At 43.0% G+C, this 19,676-nt stretch overlaps 1 protein-coding gene across 3 annotated transcripts in view; it reads left to right on the top strand.

The window, feature by feature from the left end:
* The first annotated feature begins 8,742 nt into the window (after window positions 1–8,742).
* ACO1 (aconitase 1) overlaps window positions 8,743–19,676 on the top strand; it is a 37,082-nt gene continuing 26,148 nt past the window's right edge. Inside the window, exons 1-2 of one of the 3 annotated variants that reach the window (XM_054809051.1) lie at window positions 8,743–8,833; window positions 18,144–18,264. In XM_054809051.1, coding sequence (XP_054665026.1) covers window positions 18,168–18,264 — 97 coding nt within the window. In that variant the 5' untranslated portion in view covers window positions 8,743–8,833; window positions 18,144–18,167. Of the gene's footprint in view, window positions 8,834–9,093; window positions 9,482–18,143; window positions 18,265–19,676 lie in introns of those variants that run through there. The other 2 variants (XM_054809049.1, XM_054809050.1) reach the window with 2 other exon arrangements.

The following is a 19,676-nucleotide window of genomic DNA, read 5'->3' as shown; positions in this document are numbered from 1 at the left end:
ACATAGATGAACGACACCTAAGGCAAGTGAAATATCCCCCGCTGCTGTTCTTGTACCTTTCATTAGGAACGTAGTAGCTTTTATTTGCTATTAGAGCAAGACTTTAAATGCTCAATTTAAGTACAATTATTATCCACAGGGACTCCAGAGGACATACACTAATGCACAGCCTTTGCTAAGGTAGTAAGACATGTCCTGATGTTTTTTCCCCTCAGAAATTAGCAACCAGGGATACAAGAAGAACACTATCCTTTCTACTAAGCAAAATCTTGTGATGTTTGACCACTGCTAGTGTGCAGAGGCCTCTTTGCCTCCTGATGTAGAGTCCAGGTGCCTTACTGCTCCCAGAGGCTTACTGTAAGCACATTATTTTGCACATGAAGTCCCTCACTTCAGGGCTAAAGTGCTGTTTGAGCAGTCTATAAAAGTGAAAAGTGACAGTATGCCTTGGTAGGTGTAAATCAGAACAGCTCCGCTAAAAGCTGAGCAGCTGCAGCAGTGTGGATCTGATCAAGTCGAACTCCAGACTTTGAGCAAAAAATAGCTCAAATTTTGCCAGCGCAAAAAATAGCTCAGTATTTGCTGAATTAATTACTCTGAGCCCTTTCTATCATCTATGGCTAGTATATTAACTCTTGCAGAATCTATCCAGAAGTTAACCCATAGTTTTATGATAATAGTATTATTTACTTATGAATAGTTTCCTGCTCATTTTACTAACAGTGCCTGTCTTGAATTTCAACATCTTTTCTCTTTGGCCAAGTTTCCTTTTTCTAACCTGCTTTTATTCTCAAAGCATTTCTTGCGACTTGTTCTCAAACTCTTCATTTGGAGAATCACTACATGATGTCAATTTTTCTAAACAACCTTATTACAATTGACTTCAAAATTATCTTAACTTGACTGCAGATGACCACAACTGTTCTCAAATCACCCTTGTGTTCTATGTAATACCTTTATGTGAAACTGCTTTTACGTCATTTCTACCAGGGGCAGCTTTAAAACTTCCATCCCAGTTGATTCAGAACACTGCAGCACTGATATTTAATGCATCCAACAAATTTAGATTTTATATTAATGCTTCTCTTCAAAAAAGAAATTATTCTCAAATTTGAGTTGTGGCCATCACCTCTGTTCATAAAATCTCAGTTACACTTAAGTCAGCATAACCATTCTTAACTCACAAAATGTTGCACGGAAATCAGAAGGGCAGAATCAGCAATTGTTTTCTTCTAATTGAAGCTGCGGAAAGACGCATTTAATGAAACATCTAGGCCTCCACCAACCAGGGTTAATATAGTATTTAAGATTGGAGATTGCACTGATTTCAGCTGCATTGCTAAAAGTAGGTCAGAAAGATTCCCTCTTCTTCCTGACTTTGGGAGTAACTGATGCTTGAAAACCACTGGTTCTTAAAAGGAAAAGGCACAGGATTTTTCAAGTTTGTATACTTTTATTCACTTGTGAAAACAGCACATCACTTTTGCTAAATCCACACAATTATGCTGCTCTTGTAAGCTGTTCTTAAATTCAAGTTAGTCCTAACCCGGAATTTGCTTGTATGTACATATCAAGTCCAGAATTTTGAAGGTGACACTGCTCCCACATTGCAGCAAAAACGTAAATTAAAGACAGTGTTATTGTTTCTCCTTCCTATTCTTGCAAAAATTCTCTGAGCTATTTATTGTGAGCTATGAAAAAGAAATTCACCATCAAGTTATTTCTTAGAAGTGAGAGAACTCACTGGAATAGGCCCCACGGGAAGTGAGTAAACCTAGTTCTGGATGTCAGGGCAACTACAAATAATTACTAGTCAATACAGGGAATGAAAGGATAGTGCTCTGGTGAACACTCAATCCTGTATGTTTACCAGTGACTAAAAGCATGACAGCCAGACTGTAGTAGGACATGGATGCCTCTCAGGGAGGGCTTAGTGACTGCGTGCAAGTTCTTTAGGCTGGTAGAGCTGCAAAGTGAAAATGGGTAGCTTAGACTGGGTTTCAGAGTTTGTTTCCTCTACCAACTTTCTGCATTAGTTTACTCCCTCTTTTATCCCCTTTCAGCTGTATCAGATGAATAACATTTTCTGTCAGAGTCCTGAGCTCAGCAACGGAGTGTAAGTTTGATACAAACTATGAACAGCGCAGATCCAGTATAACTGTGTGCAAGGGTATTGTATGTCACGTATACACCAACCGTTTAAGGAGTATTTTGAATATGGGTTGTTGTTTTAGGGTGAGCATGCCCAAGAATCTAGTCCATGGTAAGGTCCTCCACCATTCCAGCTATGCAGGGAAATACACTGCTGGCCAGCAAAGACTTCTGCATTTACTGCAAGTTACATCATATGCTCAACAGGGACTGGAACTGCCCTCCCACTTCTGTGGTGCACACAGGTTTTCTTTCTGATGCTCTGTACAGCAACTGTAAGATGATCAGACATTATCCACTTCTGAAGAAATTCTGAAAAAGTGTTATGTAGTCTGGTGTTGAAGGCACAGTGCTGACAGTCAAGTGACAGCAGTTTTACTTGTCTCAATTTATGCTTTTATTTTGGTTACATAATCCCATTCTCAACTCTCTTAAGTTGATGTGGCAGAGTCAAACAAGTGCTTTTCACAGATTGGTAGGGGTTGGAAGGGACGTCTGGACATCACCTAGTCCAACCTCCTTGCTAAAGTAGGATCACCAAGAGCAGGTTGTACAGGACTGCGTCCGCATGGGTTTTGAATATCTCCCGAGAAGGAGATTCCACAACCTCTCTGGGCAACCTGTTCCAGTGCTCAGTCACCCTCAAAGTGAAGAAATTTTTCCTCATGTTCAGATGGAACTTCCTGTGTTCCAGTTTGTGCCCATTGCCCCTTGTCCTGTCGCTGGGCATCACTGAGTCTAGCCGCACCCTCTTGACACCTGCCCTTTAGTGTTGCTCAGAGCCCATCTCAGTCTTCTCTCCTCCAGACTAAAGAGACTCCCTCAGCCTTTCCTCATACGAGAGATGCTCCAGTCCCCTCATCATCTTTGTAGCCCTCCACTGGACTCCCTCCAGTAGTTCCCTGTCTTTCTTGAACTGGGGAGCCCAGAACTGGACACAAGATTCCAGAGGTGGCCTCACCAGGGCAGAGTGGAGGGGGAGCATAACCTCCCTTGACCTGCTGGCCACACTGTTCTTAAAGTACCCCAGGATACCGTTGGCCTTCTTGGCCACGAGGGCACATTGCTGGCTCATGGAGAGCTGGTTGTCCACCAGCACTCCCAGGTCTTTCTCTGCAGCGCTGCTTCCCAGCAGGTCAACCCCTAACCTGTGCTGGTGCCTGGAGCTGTTCTTCCCTAGGTGCACTTGCCCTTATTGAATTTCATATGGTTCCTCTCCACCCAACTCTCCAGCCTGTCCAGATCTCGCTGAATGGCAGCGCAGCCTTCTGGTGTGTTGGCCACTCCTCTCAGTTCTGTGTTGTCAGCAAACTTGCTGAGGGTACACTCTGTCCCCTCATCCAGGTCGCTGATGAATACGTTCAATAAGACTGGACCAAGCACTGACCCCTGGGGCACACCACTAGATACAGGCCTCCAACTAGGCTCTGCGCTGCTTATCACAACCCTCTGGGCTCTGCCATTCAGCCAGTTCTCTACCCACCTCACTGACCACTCATCCAACCCACACTTCCTAAGCTTGCTAACAAGGATGTTATGAGAGACAGTGTCAAAAGCGTTGCTGAAGCCAAGGTATACAACATCCACTGCTCTCCCTTCATCCACCCAGCCGGTCATGCCATCATAGAAGGTTATCAGATTGATCAGTCATGATTTCCCCTTGGTGAATCCATGTTGACCACTCCCGATAACCTTCTTCTCCTCCACATGCTTATTGATAACCCCCAGAATAAGTTGTTCCATCACCTTTCCAGGGATGGAGGTGACGCTGACTAGCCTGTAGTTTCCTGGGTCCTCTTTCTTGCCCTTTTTGAAGACTGGAGTGACATGGGCTTTCCTCCAGTCCTTAGGCACCTCTCCTGCTCTCCATGACCTTTCAAAGATGATTGAGAGTGGCTAGCATAACGTCTGCCAGCTCCCTGAGCACTCATGGGTGCATCCCACCAGGGCCCATGGATTTGTGGATGTCAGGACTGCCTAGATGTTCTCTAACCCTATCCTCCTGGACCAAGGGAAGGTCTTCCTTTCACAAGACTTTCTCTCCTACCTCCAGGATCTGGGTATGCTGAGGGCCGACCTTAGCAGTAAAGACTGAAGCAAAGAAGGCATTCAGTAACTCTGCCTTCTCTGTATCCTCCATCACCAGGGCACCCACCTCATTCAGCAGCAGGCCCACATTTTCCATAGTCTTCCTTTTGCTGCTGATGTATTTGAAAAAGCCCTTCTTGTTGTCCTTGTCATCCCCTGCCAGTTTTAATTCCACATGGGCCTTAGCCTTCCTTGTTGCATCCCTACATTCTCTGACTACATCCCTATATTCCTCCCAAGTAGCCACTCCCTTTTTCCATATTTGGTAAACTTCCTTCTTCCCTTTGAGTTTTTCCAGCAGCTCCTTGCTCATCCATGCAGGTCTCCTTCCTCCTTTGCTTGACTTCCTATTCTTCAGGATGCACCCATCCTGAGCTTGGAGGAAGTGGTTCCTGAATGTTGACCAGCTCTCTTGGGCCCCCTTACCTCCTAGAGCCCTAACCCATGGGATTCTCCCAAGCAGGTCTTTGAAAAGGCCAGTTAGCTCTCCTGAAGTCCAGGGTTGTAATCCTACTTACTGCCCTGCTCCTTCCATGCAGAATCCTCAATTCCACCATCTCATGGTCACTGCTGCCAAGGCTGCCCCCAACCTTTACATCTTCAACCTGTCCTTCTTTGTTCATTAGAACAAGGTCTAGCAGCACCCCTCTCTTTGTGGGCTCCTCTACCAGCTGTGTCAAAAAGTTATCATCAGTGGTCTGCAGGAACCTCCTGGACTGTGCGTGCCTGGCTGTGTTGCCTTTCCAGCAAATATCAGGATGGTTGAAGTCCCCCATGAGGACCAGGGCCTGTGATCATGAGGCTACTTCCAGCTGTCTGTAGAAGGCCTCATCGACCTCCTCATCCTGATCAGGGGGCCTGTAGTAAGCACCCACAACAGTGTCACCTTGTGTTGGGTTTGCATGGCCCCCAGACAGGGTCAACCCACCACACGCCTGTATTAGCCTGCCCCTTAATCCTTACCCATAACCTCTCGATACATTCCAGTTGTTCTCTCACATAAAGAGCAGCTAAAAGAGGTTCCTTGACACTACACCTGTGTGAATTTATTCTACAAGAGGTTCCTTGACAGTACACCTGTGTGAATTTTGACTCGGGAGCAAAACCAGGATCTGAACTCCCAAGTCAATGCCCCCTTATTGGAAGTGAATGACACCAAGCCTCCACTAAACCCCCATCTACCCAGTAGATGGCAGAAGTTAAATCATTGTTTTGATACTGAAGCTAAACCATCAAGTTCATAAAGTATTACTGCAATTATATGAAATGAAGATTAATTTAAAGAAAGTAAATCAGTGCTAAGACCAGAAGCAAATTATATTTATTAAAATATGCTAACCACAGAATTTCCTTTAGAGGATGCACAATCATCTAATTAAAGATAGAGAAGCAGCAGGCCCTCACTTATTTAAATAACCAGAACCCACTTTGGTATTTCTAACTGGTCTTCCGAGAGACGCTAGATTCTCTCTTTTCAAACTTGTACTACTGTTGCACAGTGACAATTCTAACAGCTTAAAACAGTTGGGTGTATATGACTGGTGATGAAATCTGAGCACAAACTCCTTTGTGACCTGCCAAACAAATTTATTTTTCTGTCCTCAGGACGAGCTGTAGGCCATAACCTGCAAGCTACCACCTCACCAGTTCCCAAACTCATTTGCAGATGGCTTCCACTTTTACTGAGTGCTGAATTAATTTGAAAATATTAATTAATATCATGCTCTGCAGAACATAGTATGTTGTATGACATACCCTTAGGTGCTGCTTGTGGAGACACAGCACTCCAGAGCAATCCTCATCAAGTGATTTCATTATATGGCAGATAGCCAGGAAAAGTAGGAGGACACATGTAGATTGCGCGACTGAGGGACACTTCTTTAGGATGACTACTTCAAAGGGCAAATAGCTCTAGGTCATCTAGGCTGACAGCTCTAGTTTATTGTCTCCCCCTCATCCCAGTCCTAGCCCAGTTTGAGACTGATTGCAGCAATCCTGTGATTGCTGCAACCTCAGTAATCAGCTGAGACTTCATGGAGGATTACAACAACACAGAAGTCTAGTAACTGCTGTACGTTAAAGTTTTATTGGCTGTAATGAGCTGAAAGCTGCTCCTTGGGAATCTCAAGTATTTGTAACTTCTTGGTAGGATCAGAATGAGTGAAATATGTGCAGAGACATGACAGTGAAGTCAGCCAGGGATTGAACAGACATGATATATTCCTTGGGCTTCTAGGACACTGCTAGGTGAATAACTGCAAAGAATGGTCTAGAAGGAATCTGAGGTTAGGCCAAGCCTCTTGTAAATATATTTCCCCAGTAAGATAGAAAGGACATAGGACTAACACACAGTTCCTCATCTGCTGTAAAATAATTTAATAAAAATCCCTAAAAACCAGGAAGTCACAAGCACTGGGACACTCATGACTGCAACATGAAAGGCATTGTTACTCCTGTTTGTGTCCATCTTTGGTGCAAGAACTGAAAGCAATTTCCTTTAACCCTGATGCAGCACAATGCATGATTGCCCAAGAAAACTATTGGATGCCCTTGCAATCTGATATTAAAACCAAGAATCCACTTCAGTAAACATCTTCCTTGTAGCAGTCACCTCCTAGCAGTATTGGGAGAGAGACAAACCCACAAACCTTTAATCATCTGCTAAATATGACACATTACAGTGGACTTAGCCCTGCTGAGAAGAAGGACAGCCTCAAATATTCATGCTGCAAGTGCCAGCCTGTGATAACCTTCAGACAGCATTACCATAAAGCCCTGAAGGAACAGCCTATCTTCCAATCCCACTGTGGCCTCTGTGTCCTCACATAAAACCAGCAGATGCTGCAGCAGTGCTGCCTCTCTTTCTATGGTAAGAAAGCGTCCCACCCCCCAACTGCGGAGGCCTCCCCTCCACACAGAACAGAAAATACAAACCTTGCAGATACTCACTGGAAGAAGTCAGAGCTGACAAATGATTTCCCATTTCTGTTGCTGACCTGCTATTTCACCAGTCTTTCCTCTTTGCCCAAGAGATTTTAGGTCAATCAGATTTTGCAGCAATTGCTTTGGTATCTAGGTATGAAGGATTTTATTCATGACTCAAAACTAGGTGACACACATGGGCCTTGGAAGTCTATTCTGCTAGAAACAACAACAACAAAAAAATCACAATCCTTTTTTTTTTTTTTAAAGGAAGTGACCCAAAGAGTTTTTGCAGGACTTTCTCACCAAAAGGAACATACTGAAATGCTTTTATTATTGTTAACTAAACATATACAAAAAATAAAAAAAATCTATCAATTAATGAAACATCTAAAGCTCTAAGGAAAGCACTAAGAGGTTTTAGAAATTCTCTGGCTTCTCATACCACCAGAGTCATCCACTATTTTGTAGTGTCCTGAAGAAAACATGGGCCTTCTCCTTCCACTGCCTAACTACAAATATGACTTTGTTCTGACAAACTCAGTCTTGTGAGCCTCTCTGGCCAAAGGTTTGACAAGAATATTATGAAGGAATGTCCAGTTTCATGTCCAAGTTAACCACTTGTAAAAGCAAATCATATGTTCTAGAAACTCATTCAATTCTAAAAAGATAACTTAGTGCACATGAATTACTCCATGAGATATTTATACTGAACAAAAAACAGGCCAACCTGGAAAAATTTTGAATGATAACTCAAAAGTACAGTATTTTGTAGATAACAGGACATTTAGAGGTATCCAGTCACAGAACAGTACGTTTAACTACAGAGGGGTCTTAAAAGTCTTAAATAATCTCAGTAGCAGGTGTGCCAAAGCCAGGATTTCAGTATTTAGTTAAAAAACCCTACACAACATGTTGTGTTTGCTAGACCCCAAGATCCTCATACTGATTTTCCCTGGTCCACAAGTTCCAGCTGGACAGTGTGTAGGCAGGAGGATGTGCCAGCACAGCTTGGTGTGCAGGAATCCAACCTGCAAACAACCAGGAGAGCCACCTTGGGCATTTTCTAGGTTTCATCCTTTTTTCCAAGCAGATTAAAGCACTTCCATTTTCACTCTTTGCATCAGCTTGCTCACCTAAGACCTACTCCTCTGCAGCAAAGCCAGCAAGTATCCCTGTTTGCTCTTAGTCTCAGCTTTCTTCAGGGAAGAAGCCAAAACATTACTGGTCTTCTTTCCTCCAGCTCTCAGCAGTTAGCAAGTCTCCTAGCCACGGCTCTCCCAAGACCTTCTCCAGACTTGTCAGACACATCCACACTCTTTCCACACAACTCCCCTTTCCTATTTATCTAATGATCTTCCTAGAATTAGATGCTTTTTAATTTACTTTATTCAGGCCCAAACCATATGCTCTTCTATTGTGGGCACGCTGGACACTGAAAAACACCCCACAGCATTCGGCTTTGGGGGCAATGTTAATTACGTCCTCTAGGACGCCCTGTACTCTGACACTGTTCAACGTTGGCGTCACGATATTGATCTCGACCAGTTTATGAGTAACAGGCTAGTATTGCCGACAGCCAGGCCAGTGAGCTCTCCCCCAGGTCCCGAGGGGCAATCTGAGGTCCCCGTCCTACAGTCCTGCGCGTCAGGCGGTGCCCGTTGGTTTCCAGGTCGGTGCCTCACGGAGGGGACTCCCGCACACCCTGAAGCCCGAGCGAAGCACACCACGGCCCACGGCCCACGGCCCGCGCCCCGCTGCCTATCTTACACTGCCCGCCTCTGGGATGGGATCCGGCTTCGGACCCGGTGCCACCACCCTGCCCGCCCCCTGACCTCGGGGGCCACCCCTCCGCACTGAACAGAGCTCCCTCGCCTCATTCCCCTCTGGGGAGAGGCGTCGCCTCAGAAAAGCGGCGGCTCTGTGAGGGGCGAGCCCGGTCCAGGGCTGCGGGCAGGAAAGGGAAGTCTGACCCGCTCCGCGCCCAGGCTGAGCTGGCTGGCCGGTTGCCCTTGCTTCCCGCCTCCCTACTCGGTCGGCCGGCCGCCATGCCGCCACAGCCGGCCTTGAGGGTGGTGGGGCGGAGCCAGCCCGCCCCCACCCCCTTCCTCCCTGCGCTCGGCGGCCTCCGGCGAGCAACTGTGTTGCTTTGTACCTCCTCGCTCCTTGGTGAGTGTGGGTCCCGGCGCAGCGCGGCTTCCTTGTTTCCCCCCCCTCCCGGTGGTGGCAGCGGTGGCGGCTCGGGCGCATTGAAGCTGCTTCCCCCGCCGCGGCGCCCTCTTTCCCCGGCGGCGCCGCGTCCTGTCGGCCATAGGGGAAGGTAGGGGGTTGAGAGGCGCCCTTCGGGGGAGAGCTGAGGCGGGTACGGGCCCGGGCGGAGGGCGGGGATCGGCGGTAAGGCAGGCCAGGCTAGGCCAGGCCCGGCGCCGGGACGGGGGATTCTGCCGGCTCTCGGCGGCGGCGGAGCTGGCCCCCGCTCCCGCTGTGGTGACTGGAAGGCGGCGCTGGAGCGGCTCGGTGCTGCGGGGGGAAGGCGGTTCTCGCAGAGCAGTCCTGCGGGCGGCTTCGTGACACCATCCCCAAGCCGCCGCTGGCTGTGCAGCCTGCCCGCCGCGCTGCAAGGGGTAGGGAGCGGAGCGGCTGGCCAGGCCCTGGCCGGCTGAAATCTGGTCTCACCGAGACCTGGCTTTGAACTTGCTCACACCAGGTGGAGGAGTCAGCTTTTGCAAAGCTGACCAAGAAGAATAGTTATATCTAGAGAAGAAGGGAGGGAATGGAAGAGAAATTGTGCTGCCCTGTCCTCCTCTGGGCAATGCTTTTTCATTAATTTTCCTACAGGAACAACTCCAGCCTTGTCTGTTGGTATTTCAGTAGTATCTAAATAGTAGAGGATAGTACATAGTGTACATACCAAGCACACAGCAATGCTTCTGTGTCACAAAAAACAATAAAACTGCAACATAAGTAGTTAAGACAGAGAAAGGATGGAAGAAAAGCATTAGAAGGTGAAGCCTATGTTAAGGTAAAGTGACAGGTTTTAATAGCTTTGGTTATTTTTGTTTGGGTGACAAAATCATCTCTTTTGCATTCATGGCACGGACAGCAGGTGCATGTGCTCTGTAACAATAACAGTCATGGAGGTTGTAGCACAGGTATTTGCCTTGTAGTCTAACCTGGCTGAGGACTGTGGCTACTCAGATGATTGGTTTTAGAGTCTGGGTTAGGTATATGTTCGGATTAGTCTCTGTGTATCTGTTCAGCACATTGCCATGTTTCATAACACCCGCACAGTTCCCTCTTATTTTTTAACTGGAGATTGCACTTTGGTATTTGGTTGCCACCTCTAAAGCTAGCTTAAGTGTGTTGCGGGGAGGGGGGAAAATTGAGAGGTCTGGACTTCAATATTCTTTAATATCAGCAGGAAACTTGGTCTAAACCAGAGGATTCTCTCTCCAAACAATTGGAATTGAATTAATATCTCTGAGTACTCAGTGCTGTTGCTATTGTTCAGACTGGCTCATTATCAATCCACAATACTGAAGTAAAGGAAGACCACCCTAGAGAAATATTAACACTGGAGTGTTTATTTAGTGTTGCTTTGCTTAAAAGCAATTGTGCTCCATCAGAATGTCCTAATAAACTTCTGGGGATTGTTACTTCTTCAAAGAAAGTAAGAGGAATTTAATGTACATAGAGTAGGAAGCGTAGCTGACTCTTGTGCCCTCCAGGATCTGTGGTGTGTGTGAGGAGTTGTTCGGAAAGTTGTCAATACTTTACTCATCCTAGACTTCATAAGATAGAGGAAATTCCTGGAGAGGTTTTCAGTGTATGAAGGAGTCTGATCACTTAGCAGAGCTTTGCAGAGTGTATCATGCAGACTGTTGCTGAACAGACTGTAGGGCTTTCAAAGTGCATTTTTTGTCATATCACATTTGTAATTTGGCACCTTTCTTTCTCTTTGTTTCCCTTTAGCCAGAGGATAATAGAGTCCCACTTTGATATTATTCAGTGAAGTTTTTATAGTGATGGCAGAAGAACTGAAACAATAATTGCAGAAAACCAAAGAAGAAATACTGTTAATATTTAAATAGTAAGAATAGCAGCAAATCTCTTTTGCTAGTCCAACATAGACTCTCACTGTAGAATTTCACCATGTAATAGCTGGAAATTTTCTCCCTTCCTGGAGCAGTGATCCACTTAAGATCACTGGAAGGGTATGAATTAAAGAGTGGTCCCTTTCCTTCTTTTGAAACAGAGAGATGGTAGAGACAAGTCTTAATTTACAGTCTGCTCTGTGTGAATAGGAGGTAAGAATTTTTCAGGGTTCTTGCCTTCAGGGCAGAACTTGGGGAGTGGTTAGTTCAGAAGATTTCCTCTAGGTATTTGGCACTTCCTCACAGGAACTGGGACATCCCACAATTCTAGGGTCAGGACTCCAGAAGCTTGTGGAAGAGGGTGTTTTAGTTTGGTTGGGTTTTTTGGTTGTTTTTTGGTGTGTGTCCCCCCAGCCCTTTTTGTGGAAAACTGTTCTGAAAAAGCCAGTTGAATTAAAAATGTTTTGCAGAACCTTAATTTGCCTCCCCAGAGAGCTTGGCTAGTAAACTCGTAACAGCAAGTTGGAATTGATGAAATCTTATAAGATACCCACTTGTTCTGCTTACAGACTGAAGCTATGGGTGTTTGAAAGCTGGATTCATCTGCATGTACAGTTGAATAGCTGCTGAGATTGTAGGCAGCAATTTTTGTTGTGAGAAAATTATCTTTCATTATTTCCAAAGCACAAATTCAGGATTTGACTTGAAATGGCTTGAGAAGTTAGGACTTTTTCCCCATGATGCCAGATTTATTTCACAACAGTAGTAATCTTTTCATCAGTTCATCCTGAAAGGACTCCTTCCACCTACATATCTTTGATAGTTCTGAAACAGTTCAGTTGCACAAAAGGAGTTGTAGGGGAGCAGAGACAACAGTTTACAGAAGTGGTACCATGGTAATGGCATGAATAGAGGGCTGATTCACAGTACTTCCATTTTGTTTCCCCTTCCCATACACCGGTGGAGCATTCCTTCCCTCCTTCACATGAATCTTTTGAAACAAACAGACTAATACTAAGATGTCTTTTAATCCTACTTACTGCAATTGAAATCAAATTTCAGACCAAACCTTTGTACACACTTACAGCACTCTCTGTATTCCACACTCCATGCAGTGCTGCTGTGCTAACAGTGAGAACATGTTTCTGTGTGTTACACTGGATTTTATTTATTTTTTTTAACTAACACCGAAAGCTGTTTCTTTGTTATAACTGGTCCATGCTGCATATTTGTTAGTGGACAGTCTAAGACTGCTAACATAAGGGAAATCAGCAAGTTTGTACAGAGGTAGGAAGTAGGTTAAAGTTCAGAGTTGCTCTTTCAGGGAAAAAAAAATAAAATCAAGGCTTCATTTTCCAGTGTTCTGTAGCCTCCAAATAAGCTTCTGTGTATTCTCAGGCATAATACTGCTCATTTTCCTGCAGAAAAAAAGAAAATTAGTCTACTTTTTAACTAGAACACTCAGTGGTGAGTCTGCTGACGCAGCATTCCCTTAACACTTATGCCTGCTTAATTAGGATCTGGATTTTGTTAACTGTAATGCTAGACTGTGTTTCAGAGGCTGTCTGAGGATGCTAGATACACATGCTTGCCTGGGTCACTGAAAACTGGTGAGATGTATACAAGAGAAGTGTTTTGACAGTCCCTTAAAGAAGTAAGTGAACTAACTGTTGAAGTGAGGGAGGAGGTAGCGTTTGGCTTTCCGGAAGGATGACTTGAGGGAGTTTAATATCCACGTCTTGGAACTGGGCGCGTGTCTAAACTTCCAGTTCACTTGGAACTGGAGTTATTTTTTAGACCTAAAGGTTTGATTTCACAAGCTTGATCTCCGAACTAAATCTTCAGTTCCTATATGTGCAATACAGCACTGCTAACAAAGTGAAATGGTCAGAATGCTTATGACAGTCAGTGAAATATACAGATTATAGGAATATGCACTTAGTAACCTGTCCAGTGCACTGGAAGGGTATCAAGTTATGACTCTGCATAAATAAATATTTCATCATTGCAGGCAAAGTTTTAGGCATCAGGAGAAAGCAGTAAAGTCTGCAATCGTTTGTGTTCCAGTACAGAGTTCCTCTTGAGCTTTAAAGTTGAAAGGGGAGCCCTGAAACTTTGCTTAGAGAGTGTTTAAAAAAATCCCTCCTTATTACTGCATTTTCTTCCAGTTTGCAGTAATGGAGTAGTTTATACTAGCAGTATAGTTGCTCAGTCATCAAACTGTTAGTGTACTTGTCTTCAAGGATCTATATGTAGTGATGGACTTCTCTGTGTTAGGGAGAAACACAAAGATTCTTTCTCAAATTTCTGTTAGTTAGCATTGAAATCTGTCACTGACTGCTTATAGCAATGTGGCATTGTAAATTTCTAATAAAGTGGTCTTATCTGTCACAGGTAGAGTAAGTAAGAGCTTCTCTTAATCAAAGCAAGAAACCAATGTTCGTTGCAACAGTAGTTGTACTCATCTGTTCTGTGTGCATCCAAAAGTAATTATAGCTAGATACATTATAAAACAAGACTGGGCTTGTTCTAGTGGTGGTGTTGAACTCTATCCAAATGTTGGGGGCATTTGTGGGTTTTTTTGTTTTGTTTTTGTTTGTGTTTTTGCCAGTTGTGTATTTGTATGCATGTGTTTTTGTTGCTCTGTTGTTTGTTTTTTTTCCCCAGGGTAACAAAAACATTTTTCTTAGGCAACTTGGATATTTAAACTAAATTTTTTTTCTACCACGCAAATATCTGTATTAGTTTTTGTTCTAAACTGACTTGAATTATAGATGGATTTACTTACCAAAGTTTTACTACTGCTGACACCTGACTAATTTTGGAGAGGTTATCTTTCCATAGCAAAAATGCAGACTTCTGGTGGCATGCTTAACATGGATATTTTCCTTCCTTGCTTTTCAAGCAAGGTAGGCATACACAGAGCATTGCTGCAATTCCAATAGGACAGAAGTTCCTACGTGCTGGACCTACTAAGACATCTTTGTTCATGGCTAAGCGATCTATAACTTAGGTAAACTGGAAGTAGCCATCAACATTTTTAATTGAGACCCATTGCTGAGTAGAACATGAAACCATAAGAAGAGCTATGTAAGTTGCAGAGAATAATTTTCTATAGGGGAACTGAGCAATAGCCCTCAGTTTAAGAAGTGCAGTTCAGATATATATAATTCTTAGTAATGTCAGAAAATGCATGCTCAATATTGTCTTGATGGTTTTACAACTCAGTAGCCTGCTGCTCTGCTGCAGTGCCCCTTAGATATTTTTTTTTAGTTACTTGCTTTTGCTGTTTAGAGGTGCTTGGCACAAACTTAGCAGCTAAGTACAGATGCACACACCCACCATGTCAGTCAGCTGAGTGGACAAAACTAAGGGAAATAATTTGGGGGAGTAGGAGGAAGAATGATAATCGCAGTAGAATGTGGTACAGTCAGATTCAGCATGATTGGAAAAAGCTGTATTTTCCAAGCAAGGCCATGAGTGCTAGGGCTTTTGTCGTAGCAGTCCTGCCTGCTCACCTCTCCTTTTCCCAGTTTTCAGCTGGAAGTGTCTTCACAGATTTCCTGCAAGTACCAGCAAGTCTGAGCCTTCCCTCTTTTCTTGATGCCTGACAGAATATCATCTTTGCTTTGGCTGAGTGTAACCTTTTCTAGCATTTATAGTGTCTGGTAGAGTATCCAAATTAAACTGCTTGTTTGCTGAGTGTGTGCTTTCCGGTGGTGGCTGAGAATTTAGCCACTCTCCAGGAAAAAGAGCTTGTACTACTTGAAATCTGTCTTAGTCAAGCTATTAGATGTTTAGTTTTCTGAATAGATGCTTAAAATGAACTCTTACTGTTAATAATGTAGGCACTCTCACGTAATTCGAAAGACAATAGCTAAGAAACCAAAGATGGAATAGAAAAGACAGTGGTGGAAACATGTTCCCTTTCCCTGACTGAGATTAATGTCTGTACTAAAATGCTTAATGACTGTGCCTGTTCTGTTCCTACTTTATGGCCTGAAGCTTAGACAGAAGTTGTCTCATCCAGAGGCTTTTTTTCTTTTTTTTTTTTCTTTCTGCATCTCAACTAAAAGAAATGTGTCCTTGGTTTGTCCTCAGGCACTTCTGTAATAAATACAATTATTAGTAATCAGGAGTCTTTTGTCAATGCTTATGTCACGTACTACAGAAAGAGCATAATTTACTATCAGCATATATTTTAGCAGAAACAGTTCTGAGGTTGTAAGGCAGAAGATCAAGTGCTTTCTTTGGTATGGTGGTCAGCTCTTACTGTGGTTGTGTGGCACTGGACATCGTCAATGCCTGTGACCCTGCACCAGTCCCAAACAGACGGATGTCAGCTCCCCTGTGTGTTAGCTTGTTTGCATATTTACATTTCAGAGCCTGCAAAACATGAATAAATATTCTGTGCCGCAATCACAAGTTAATATGTATCTATCGCAGTGATTACTTAAAAAAATTTGGTGTACTCAGAGCAGAGTATTGCTCCCTTGCATCTTTTTGGCGGATTACTAGTTTGAATTCTGTGTTGTGACCACTTTGTTTATAATTTACTGTCTGAAAATAATAGCTGATATGACTGAGACTTCTCTAGCTCTGCAACATTTGCTACAGCAATGCTGCAAGTTGGTATTTTGTCTAGATACTTTACCTGTTGGGGGGGATTTGTAAATGGCTTACAAGGTTGTAACAGCGTTGTTCATATCACTGTGACCTGGAAGGTGAAATGTGTTTACACCTTGGTGACCCCATAGTTTGGCATATTTGTGTAACTCACTGGTGAAAGCAGGTTTGTACTGATCTCATACTGTGAACTGAAAAAGCTGTGTTCAGGGAAGAGGGTGATGCCTGGCAAAGAAATGGTAACAAGTAGATAATGTGTCACAGCATCTTGAATTGCTGTTGCAGTTTGCCAAGACACTGACTTGGATGGGAAATATTACAGCCGCAATTTATACTTAGATGAGAATATGTGAAGTGAGTAGAGTGCACTTGTTATGGTCATATCAAAGTAATGACCTCCTGCTGTATCTGTTGGAGGATATCCCAGTGTCTTCTATCTTCAGCTACCCTTAGACTTTCCTGTGAGAAGTGGATATGCATAAAATAAAGTTCTCAGCTTGGAAGGCAAAAAATAAAGCTCGTCAGGAGCATAGCTGGCAAGGAGATGAAGGAAGCAGTTTATTTTGATCACACTCAATCGCAGAAGCAAGGAGTTTACTTAGAAGAGGAATAAACACGTAGTTCATGCTGTTTAAAGGAAATGACACCTGAAACTCGATGGGCTTGTGTGCAGGATGGATATCTGTAAAGCTGGGAAGAGGAATCTCAGAAAATAACTTGTAGAAGGGAACGAAAGGGATGTTATGTTTGGGGCAGGGGGTGTTTGCAGTCTGTTCATTTGCCTACCTTTCTGCCTTCCCTGGGCATTCAACTTTTTATCTAGAAACTTCCATTGTTTTGTTTGACAGAATTCTGGATTTTTTTCTTTCTTTTATAGTATCTTGCTGCTTTACACCCTGGACCTTCCTTTGTCAACATTTCTGCTCTCTCTCCATCTCACTCTAACCTCTAACTTGGTTGTTGTCTTCAAAATTTGTGAAATGTGATTTGTGCTGGAATACTTTAAAAATCCTCCATAAATGTATTCCACATAATAGAATTCCCTGAACAGTCAATGAGACTGACAGGTGAGATAAATTAATTCACTCTTTGGCCTTGCATTAACTATTTTTAACAAATACTGGACTTTGTGCATCCCTTTGCACCAAACAGTCTCCTTGGCCTGTCAGAGGATGTGCATCTCATACCTTGTTGATTTGGGGTTTTTTTGTTTGAAAAACTGTGGCAAGGGAAGATAATGTTACTTGAATGAAGACAGTAACAGTGCTGTGGGAAAACAACAGGTCTGGAAATCAGGCCTATGATTGTCTCTCTTCTAAAAAAAATTTTAATCGTGACTGGGAATGTTGCCAGGCACTAGAAGAGAATTGTCATTACTGTTAAATCGTTAGCTTACTCCTTGGTATGTGTTGGCCTAAACCAGTGCTCCCAAAAGAGCCCTGGGCAGAGTTCAGATCTTAAGAGTGTCCTAGGAACTGTTCCATTAGGCAGTTTGCGTGCAGTTAGCTTTTTCTGGAGATTGAGAAATATTTCTAGAGTGAATTTATGCCTCTCTATGCTAGTTGGCCTTGATATTGGGAATATCTCAGGGTACTTTAACTTGTATAAGTTAAAAGTCCTAGGTCATAGTGGAATGCTCTATCCAGTAAACCGTTAGGATAACCACAAAAAAAGAAAAGATCTCAAACGAAAATGTTTACAATAGAATCTACTTTAATTATTTAATTTTTTTGTGGTGACCCTAATAAATCTTTCTGAAATCAGGAGGGTTCCTTGTGTCTCTCGTAGTCAGGGTTTGTAATCTTAGTCAGTAACACTTTCTGGTTTAAATAAAACTATCATGTTTTCTCTTTTAATTGAATTGGTTTTAATTTTGAATGCAACTACCTGTCTGTTTAACTTTATACCAATGCCACTTAAGAAATGGGGCCATGTTGTCATGGTGGTTCATGAATCACAGAGGCACAAAGTGCTGTCTAGAAGCAGTGTAAAGAAGAGAATAGTGCAGACATCGAACTTCCTTTGTAAACCACGTGGTGTATTCATATTTTTCACAATGCTCTTATCTTCCTGCAGACTGTTTATCTCTTGAGGACGTGTTACAAGTAGATATGTAAGGGAAAGGACGTGACTAACACAGACTGTACAGGCGCTTTTTGTCTTGTACAGGCCCTGTATGTGGGACAGATACATTGTGAGACACATACCTGTATGCGGTACAGATGTTGTGAAAATGGCTTTGATTTTTCTTTTGTGTTTTAGGGACGCTAAAGGTCTTGAATAACCATGAGCAACCCTTTTGTACGGATTGTGGAGCCTCTGGACCCTAAACAGCCTCTGAAGAAGTTCTTTAATCTGAGCAAATTGGAAGATGTGAGATATGGTATGTTGACAACATAAGGAAAGCATTTTGTTAACGTTGATGAACAGAACCTGAAAAGATACTGGATGATGTTTGGTCTCCGGAGAGAACTATGAATTCAAAAGATGGTTCTTGAAAACAAAATTTTGCTAGAATTTAATTCTGGAAATTCAGAACTACAGAAATACTGCCAGGATCATAGTAATATTTTTCTCAACATGCTGTGCATGCAGCCGTCTTGTTATCCTTGAGTGGATAAGGAGGACTAGGCAAAACTAAGAGCACAAGTTTTCTCATATACTGCTATGCTACTGTGAAAGGCTGGAAAGGACCTAACACGTGACTGAATCGTCCAGAAAGATTGTTCAGCTTTAGAAAGAGTAGTGGCTAGGAATTCCTTTGAGAAGGCTTTTTCTTTAGTTCCTCTGACACTTCCTGAATACACTTAGGCATTTTCCATGTGACACTGGTAAAAATCTTACAGTCTGTGCCACTGACTTAGCTCTAAGCTATAGATACTTGCTTTCTATGTTGGGTATTTTTCCCCTTTCAAAAAGGAAACAAGTGATTAAGGAGAACTCAGGAAGACAGAGGAGGAACATTTTCTCTGAACGTCAGCAATGTATGTCCATTGCAGGCTCAGTGTGTAAATGAGAAATAAATTAATGATGGACTTGGTGTGTGAAAAGCAGAGATGAGTCTTAAGAAATAGACAAATAATGTATGGTATGACCAGTGGATCCATTCCAGGATTCCAAGAGTGATAAATTCCAGATTCTTTAAAGAAAAAAAGGATGCAATTCTTACTGTCCAGCAGAAAAATGGAATAACTTAGCAACAGAAGGATGGGGTGGGGAGAGGCAAGAAAAGATTTAAAAAAAACCCAAAACAAACCAACAAAACCCAACCAAAAAACCCAAATGATTCTGGATGACTGTTCTGAATAATAGTTGGGATTTTTTTATGACAACAGTAATGAGGTCTCACTGTGATTAAGTGACTTTTGCGTCTTGGGGGCTCTGTATAGAAAGTTGGGACAAACTTCTCAAGAGATTTTTGAATGTAAATATTCTGAAAGGAAATCAAACAGCTATTATTACAGTGTATTATTTTGTGTCATTTTCTATAAGTATTTCTATCTTGAAGTAAAAGATTAGCAGATGCACAGTGTCACTGCTGTTCAGTTTCATCCTCCATCTCTGGAGAAGAGACTGCCTAAACCACTAAAGCTATGCTTTCCAACATGTCGGGTAGAAAATTATGTTTTTCTACTACATTTATATGACTGTTCAGTGGCAAGAGTGAGAGGAAACTGCAGAGAAACAACCTGAGCACAGCATGTTTTCAGAGTAATATTGCTGTGGAGGATAGAAGAGCTGTGGGGAGGGGTCCTGTCAGCAAGATGTCTGCTGTCTCACAGGGACTGAGATAAT

The sequence above is a fragment of the Grus americana genome, chromosome Z, assembly GCF_028858705.1.
Source record: "Grus americana isolate bGruAme1 chromosome Z, bGruAme1.mat, whole genome shotgun sequence".
In the NCBI taxonomy this organism is placed as follows: domain Eukaryota; kingdom Metazoa; phylum Chordata; class Aves; order Gruiformes; family Gruidae; genus Grus; species Grus americana.
This window is presented reverse-complemented; position numbering and strand designations above follow the sequence as displayed.